This window comes from Lates calcarifer, unplaced genomic scaffold (assembly GCF_001640805.2).
Source record: "Lates calcarifer isolate ASB-BC8 unplaced genomic scaffold, TLL_Latcal_v3 _unitig_1575_quiver_2259, whole genome shotgun sequence".
Lineage (NCBI taxonomy): Eukaryota > Metazoa > Chordata > Actinopteri > Centropomidae > Lates > Lates calcarifer.
The window spans coordinates 1-7,336 of record NW_026115622.1 but is presented as its reverse complement, the minus strand read 5'-3'; the positions used below and the strand labels follow the sequence as shown (position 1 = coordinate 7,336).

The window sequence follows — 7,336 nt, the reverse complement described above, 5'->3', positions numbered from 1 at the left end:
GTAATTAGTAGGTTTGGCTGTAGGTAAATGTCCAATATTTCTCTCTGACAGACGGCAGACTCAAAGTACCTCAAATTCATATTTAAGCTCAGCACTTGAGCAAATGTAGTTAGTTATTTTCAAAAAAGCATTCACGCTCCTTTGTACTTCCTGATACTGGTCTCCGTCACCACTGTTGCAATTTTTTAAAGGGTTTCCATTATTTCAGGGCTCCACAGTTCACTCAAACATGGATGTTTGGGAAAAATACTACTGTGCGATTTCCAAACACTTCATTTATTTGACGTTATACATTCAAATGAAAATAAAAAATATTCATATATATATATTTCATATAGAGCTAGTGAGCAAGGTACAAGTTTAAAACAAAACACAGAAGTCTTCCGTGTGGCATATGTACAAGGCGTGGTTTGAATACTATACAGTGTGTATCCATAGCTGCACAGGTTTCATGGATGTTTAATATTCTTCACTCAGTTGAGGCACGACTAGATTTCAGTGAGAGGTCAAGGATTGGGCCAAGTGCTTCAAGACTGCCGCTTACAGTAAAACATTTCAATCTCAACACCTAAACAGTAGGACTTGCAAAGCAAAGCTTATTAGTGTTAAGAGTTCCACACTAAAGCATAAAGTAGGAAAATGAGGCAACATGATCTCTCTGCAATTCAACTTATACTGTACAGTCATGCAAAGTCCTAAATAGTTTCAGTTTTTTATGAGATGATACTCTCACACCAAAGTCAAAACTGAGCAAACACAAATTCAGGTTTTAAGAAAATGCCTTAAAAAAAAAAAAGAAAATCCAGTATCACTAACAAGTCACGGCTGTTCACTAAGTTTGACAGAAGTCAGGATGTTTGGTTGCACTGCAATAATTGACTTGAAGTCACTACACCAATTTGAGACAAAAAGAAAAAAAAGCTTCCTCAAGTAGTCAAGTGATAAGTGCAATCCCACCCCCCTTTTCCCCCTTAACACACAGACACTCCCATTTTTATAAAACTCTCATACACAAGCAAGTTAAGCATCACATTGTTTTCCACTATCAATCAAACCATAGTTATAGTACAGCAGATGCCCCAACAATCAACAGCAAACCATAGTTTTACATATATCCAGTAGTTATGTACAACAGAACCGGTGCAACATTAAACACATTAAAAATTATTAGATATAGAAACTGTAACAATAATAAAATACAGCAGATACTTAATTCATATTGGGAAATATATATTATTCATAATGTGTATTGCTGTCTGTTTTGGCATTTTGGAGGATCAATAAAAATGCTGTCATGTATCCCTCTCACAGCTTATTTGACGTATCTCCAACTTGGACAGATTATACATCTATGTGTTTTTAAAGAAATCTAACACAGGATTGTTTCAGTAAAACTTTTTACTATTAATTAAAAAAATCAAACAAATATATGACAACTTATCAGAGGCATGGAAGCAGCAGGTCAATGTTAAGAATTGACCTTTATAGATTTTTTTTCCATTTCCTATGGGAGTCTTCAGCTGATGCTAGCACGGCCGTAGCAATATGATCAAAAACCAAGGCCAGGAAAGAGAGGAGAAACTTCAGATTCTTGATGTTCAAATCTTTTTGGAATCTTTTGCCTCAAAAAGCTTCATGCGCTCCTGCACGGTTAGTCCCTCTTTCAGGCTCTGTTCAAGATGAGAAAAGGAAAGTAAACAAATTTTAACAGATGATGAGGACACATGTGGGCAGAGAAGAGCATTATAAAACAAAACAAAAAAAACACCAACACACAAGGACACCACCACCAAACAGTTATGTTTTACGCTAGGCAGCTGTCGATCCCAGAGATTTTTCTGCTCTGGATGACATACATCAATTCAGGTCAAAATATAAGACACACAAGAAAAAGTGGTTATGCTGGGATATGATCATGCCAGACAAGAGTATCTACTGGTGGACACAACACCCACATAAATTAAAACATTGACAATTGAAAGACTCACACACACAAAAACAACTATTTCAGACAGGGTTTTTACATAAACAGAGCAAAACAATGTTGGAACATATGAGATGTGTTGCATGATGATATGAGATAGTTCATTAGTCCACTGATGAACAAGACTGATATTCACAAAGTGCTAGTGCAATACAGTTCTGCCTGTCAGATTATTGTACATTTGTGGCAATTACATAGGTGACAGGTGATTGTGACTCTGTTTATTTGCTAAATATGAAGCTACAGCCAGCAGCAAGTTAGCTTAGACTGGAATCAGGGATGGATGTATGGATTAAACAAACGAGATATGTTGTGTTAATTTGTGAACTCTTAGATGAGCTGGTGGGCAGATCTTATTTTAATCTAGTCTGGCTACAGCTGTTTCCTCCCTTTTCAGTCTTTATGCTAAACTAAGATAAGCTAAGCTAACTGGTTGCTGGCTATAGCCATTTCCTCTCTTTAAAGTCTTTATGCTATGCTATGCTAAGCTAAGCTAAGATAGGCTAGGATAAGCTCAGCTAAGCTAGCTGGCTGCTGGCTATAACCTCATATTTTCTAAAGAGATGTTGGAGTGGTATTGAATTTCTCATTTGACTCTTGGCAAAAATGCAAATAAGTAAATTTCCCAAAATGACAAGCTACACTTTTACGCATACTGTGTGGGACACATATGTAACCAGACAGGTTTTTGAATGACACTCTAACAACTGTTGCTCACACCTGTGATATTCAACTTGGGGTGGGCACTACAATCAGCTTTGGTGGTGCAGGTTGGGATCAAAGAGGAAGGGTTGGGGAGGGATAGGGGAAATCATGCAAGGGTGGTGAGGGCATGCTTTGCTCTACGTCATGCTATACCTACAGCACGTCTTGGGGCGGGGGTTGGGGGGGAATCACCCCACAATGGGAGTGTCAGCTATCCCATGAGACCTGTTCAGTGACAGACTGATGGACAAAACACACAGATGACAAACTTACGGGACAAGAGACTTTCAAGTGACAACGTCCTGACCAACCAACTCTGCGGAACATATTTCTACAGTATGTGGTGACTGAGTTGCAACAGTTAACAGTGATAAAGAGTGCGTGGGTCTGAATTTGAGATAAAATGCCTGTGATTTGGGAAAGAAAACAAATCAGCATTATTAAATGTAGCACTCACCTTTGACCTTACGCCTCTCAATTGCTTGGAGGATGTTGATTGTTCTTTTTTAATGAAATCTGGATTACTTTTTGATTTCATGATATCTAAAAACACAATGAAGGAATGTTATTATCATCATTAACCCCAAGAAGCTTAACAGCATCACATGTATAAAATGATACATGTTGAAATGATACATATCCAAACTAACAGCTACCCTTGTTATGCTTTGTGACAGATGTTCGACTGAAACCGAGTTGCAGCAGAACTGGCTGTCATTACATCACTCCTAAACGGTCACATTATTGACAAAAAATCTTTGGCACAACAGATAAAATTTGGGTTAAGTCAACCAGATCAGGGTTTAATAATAAGAAAATGTTGGTTCACTCACCATATCCAGATGTGACTGTCCCATCGACAGTCCTCTCGCCTAAAGCTTCTGTAGCAATGAGCAGTTTCTCCTTCAGTTTGCTGATGTCGCAGTCAGCCTTTGCCTTCACAATGCTGAGCTCTGTATATATGTCCTTATATTTGTCTGTGGCATATTTCTTGTCCTGATGAAATGAAAATCAATGATACAGCCTCAGTTTTCTTTAAATTGTGCTAAAAGACATCAAGTATAGGTACAAACCTTCAACAAATTGTTGGCAATACATTACCATTTGTTTTGCTCACCCTTAAAGCAGACTGCAGTTCATCTTTCAAAGAGTGAATTTCCTGTTTCAGGTACTGGATCTCAGATTCCTTAATTCGCAGCAACACCTACAAGATGGAGGCAGACACTCGTAAGATTGAAGAGCAAATCATCAGTGGGTGTGCGTGTGTGTGTCTGTGCATGTTGTGTGATTACACCTACCTCCAGTTCATACACATCTTTGCCCTGGGTAAGTGGTGACAACGCTGTTTCACCACTGAAACATGAGCGCATCCGAGTGATCTCTGCACTCAGTCGATTATTTAATTCCTGTTGGACAAAGTAAAGTTGTGCTGTAATTCCATGGATAGAAAAGTGTATGTGTTTGTGTGTGTGTGATCTTATGTGCATTCAAACCTGGTTGTGAGCGTTTAATTCCTGGTTCTCTCTCTGACACTGCCTGAGGGCCTGCCTCTCAGCCTCCAGTGCCTGGGCCAGGTGAGCGTTTTCCAGACATTTCTGAGAATACTGCTCTGACAACACCTCCAGTTCCCTCTGGATGGACTGCAGCTCCTCCCTAGAAAGTAAGATCATCATACAATCAACTGTAGTTCTCTTCTGATGTTTACCAAATATGTTTGACTTCTTCCCAGCATAAAAGAGAATGGATCCTTTCATCTTGTTTCATAAGTTACTTCAGTTTTGCTTTTCACAAAACAATAATAATCAAATGAATGTTCTTTTCAAGCAAATGCTGTGCTTCTCATTTGTAAAGCTCAATAGTTTGAAGTTTAATGTTCTTGTACAAAAAACATACTCATATTGTAAGCGAAGCTCATCAATGTCAGAGTTCAGTCCACTCAGTTGGGAGCGCTGGGTCTTCTCCAGTTCCTCCTTGTGTGCATTTTTCATAGCTTCAATAGCTACATTAGACAGAAGACAGATCACACACATTTAACTATCATATGACAGTGCTGTTTAAAGTATAGCAATAATGGTAGTAAGAGAATTAATAACTTTACCAGCAATTGTTGCAGCAGTCTCCTCAGCCAAAAGTCTCTCTCGCTCTTCCATAAGCTTGGAAATCTCCCTCTGATGCTGCCTCTGGAGGTCCTCTATCACCTTATGGTGTGTTTCTTCCATTGCAGCAAAGCCACGTTCACACGTGGCCTAGAGAAAGAAAAGGGACAAAATCTGGTCATCGCATAATTCACTTCACACACAATTTACCACCTACATTTTAATTTGTGACTACATATTCAGTGCAATATCTATTCCTAGATGGCGTCATGCAAAATCAGTGATAGTCATGCAAGTTATGCAAGCTTCATAAAGATCTAAAGCCCAGCTATGTTAGTAAGAGAGCGAGTTAAAGCAGTGAAATTTTATTCCAGCGAGGCTACATTTCAGTTATTAATAGATTGAACTTCCTTCTATTATTGAACATGGGAAATGGTATGTCTAATGATATCCAAATGAATAAATATCATTGGAAGCAAGTGAGACATCTTAGACTTTTTAATTGTCAGAATGAACTTGTGGTGGTGACAATCTGCAACTGATTGCTTTGCTTCATTATGTAAAACTGCTAGGGATGTCCCAAGCTGATCCACAGGGCCAAACCCTCCTGCCACAACAGACCCACAGCGACACACATCATTTCTACACTGATAATATACACACACTACTGAAACATTATACAAAATGTCATACAAAACTCTAAAACTGTGAAACACGCTATATATTTTTAATGTATGAATTTATTTTTGATATTCATAATTATAATTTATCTCAACTGCACTTTGCAACAGCAGTATATTAAACTGAAATTAATAAATAAATATAAAATAATAACACTAGGAGTCTCATTAAGTACTCTGTGAGACTAGCCGCTTTGAGCTAAATGCTAACATCAGCATGCTAATATAACTGCAAAGACAATGCTATCGTGCTGATGTTTAGCAGGTATAGTGTTTACCATGATCACCATCAACACCATGGGTATCATCAACTGGGAGCAATGAAAGTTCCTACCAAGTTCCAAGTCTTTCATATTTTCAGAGATTTTTCAGTCTGGACCAAAGCAGTGGACCGGGCTGAACAACAATGCCATTTCTACAACCACACTGCTAATGTAGCTAAATTGCTAAAAGGCTAAAGGGACTAATACTGCAGGAAAAACAAAACAGACCAAAAAAACAAACAAACAAACAAAACAAAAAAAAAAAAATTAACAGATGTTTGGGACATCCCTAAAAGCTTCAATTATAATCATGTTACAATTTGCACACACTGATCTAGGATTCAGTTTTAAAATTTACAAGTACTCTAAAATCACACCATTTCCCAATCCCAAATCATCAGTGAATATTAGTGGCTTGACAAACAAATGAAACAGGTTATTTAGCTATTTCACTATTTATCTACTACTCTCTCACTTATAAAAATGGATTCACTAAGGTAATATTGAAAGAGCAAAAACCTTAAGACTTTCAAAGTCTCTCTGGTATTTCTCTCTCAGGCTGGCCACATCTCCTTCGAGGTGCTTGTTCTCCAGTTCGTCCCTCATGGTGTTCATCTGAGTCTCCAGCTCCTGGATCCGGTCCTTCAGAACCACCATGGAGTCCACTTCTGACATATTTGTGCATCCTGCCCCTTCCCCTGCTCCTCCTCTTCCATTGGAATTACAGCGTCATCACAAGATGGCAAGTGTGACACCTCTGGTCTTTTTTGCTCTGCAGGTGCTCTTTGACGCACTGAATATTTTCCACATACTGGGAATGTAACTTTTCAATTTCCTCTTTGTGGATGCGCCGGAGCTCACAGATCCTCTGTTCAAACTGCTCCTCTAGTTTCCTCACGTGACTCTCGTGCCGCTCTTCCATGGTGTCCATGCCCACCAGCAGAACCTCTAACTTCCGTTGGCTGTCAGCTGTCGTCTCCATGAGGGCCAGCCTCTGTTGAGGTACGGCCTTGCTCCACTTGGCGTAGTTCTTTCTTATGCATTCTCATTCAGGTCTTCAGTGTCCTTCTGGTAACGCTCCTCCAAAGAGGGCAAGCTGCTCCTGCCTGCTGGGAGAGCTGGTTCACACGTTTGCTGATCTCACTCTTTAGTGTTTGGTTCTCCATTTGGAGAGTGGTCATCGTCTGTGAGAAGTTTATGCGCTCCTCCTGTAAGGATGATTCGTATTTCTCTTGGATAGCAGTGACACTGCGGGCATGCTGCTGGACAAGAGCATCCATGTCCTGACTTGTCTGTTTACACCAGCCCAAGTCTTGTTCATGCATGGCCCGTAACCTGCATGCCACATAAGCCACTTGAGATTGGATAAGGGCTTCCCGCATACAAAGAGAGGTACTTGTTAAATTACGTGATGTTTGGTGCCAAAAAGAGCATGGACCATTTTAGCCAGTCCAGGATGGTTTCCACCACTTTCAATCTCTTGAGCATACTTATTAAGGATTGCTGCTTGTCTCTGAAGCTCATTAGCCAGGGTGTCATGTGCATTTTGCAGTGTTTCAATGGAGTCAACACCACAAGAGGGCATTTCTCTAGCCAAGTGTTTGTCTA

At 39.5% G+C, this 7,336-nt stretch overlaps 1 protein-coding gene across 2 annotated transcripts; it reads right to left on the bottom strand.

Annotated features, from left to right (window-relative positions):
* Positions 1 to 257: 257 nt before the first annotated feature.
* On the bottom strand, positions 258 to 6,401 carry LOC108889472 (myosin phosphatase Rho-interacting protein). 2 transcript variants are annotated; one of them, XR_001961997.2, is made up of 10 exons: positions 6,248 to 6,401; positions 4,788 to 4,935; positions 4,583 to 4,688; positions 4,183 to 4,342; positions 3,988 to 4,095; positions 3,807 to 3,893; positions 3,523 to 3,685; positions 3,147 to 3,232; positions 2,847 to 2,929; positions 258 to 1,670 (listed from the first exon to the last, which is right to left on the bottom strand). XR_001961997.2 is itself a non-coding variant. In XM_018685915.2 (9 exons), the coding sequence occupies exons 1-9, from the start codon at positions 6,383 to 6,385 to the stop codon at positions 1,599 to 1,601; spliced, it is 1,068 nt and encodes a 355-aa protein (XP_018541431.2). In that variant the 5' UTR covers positions 6,386 to 6,401; the 3' UTR covers positions 258 to 1,598. The 2 variants fall into 2 exon arrangements, 1 of the variants encoding a protein (XP_018541431.2); XM_018685915.2 differs by lacking the exon at positions 2,847 to 2,929.
* Positions 6,402 to 7,336: the final 935 nt, after the last annotated feature.

What these genes read in the sequence shown, in the direction of transcription:
- LOC108889472 (XM_018685915.2), bottom strand. Translation starts at nt 6,385, where the DNA reads ATGGTGGTTCTGAAGGACCGGATCCAGGAGCTGGAGACTCAGATGAAC. An exon ending in GAGACTTTGAAAGTCTTAAG is followed by an intron (nt 4,936 to 6,247) that starts GTTTTTGCTCTT and finishes TTCTTTCTCTAG; the next exon opens with GCCACGTGTGAACGTGGCTT. An exon ending in GACTGCTGCAACAATTGCTG is followed by an intron (nt 4,689 to 4,787) that starts GTAAAGTTATTA and finishes TGTCTAATGTAG; the next exon opens with CTATTGAAGCTATGAAAAAT.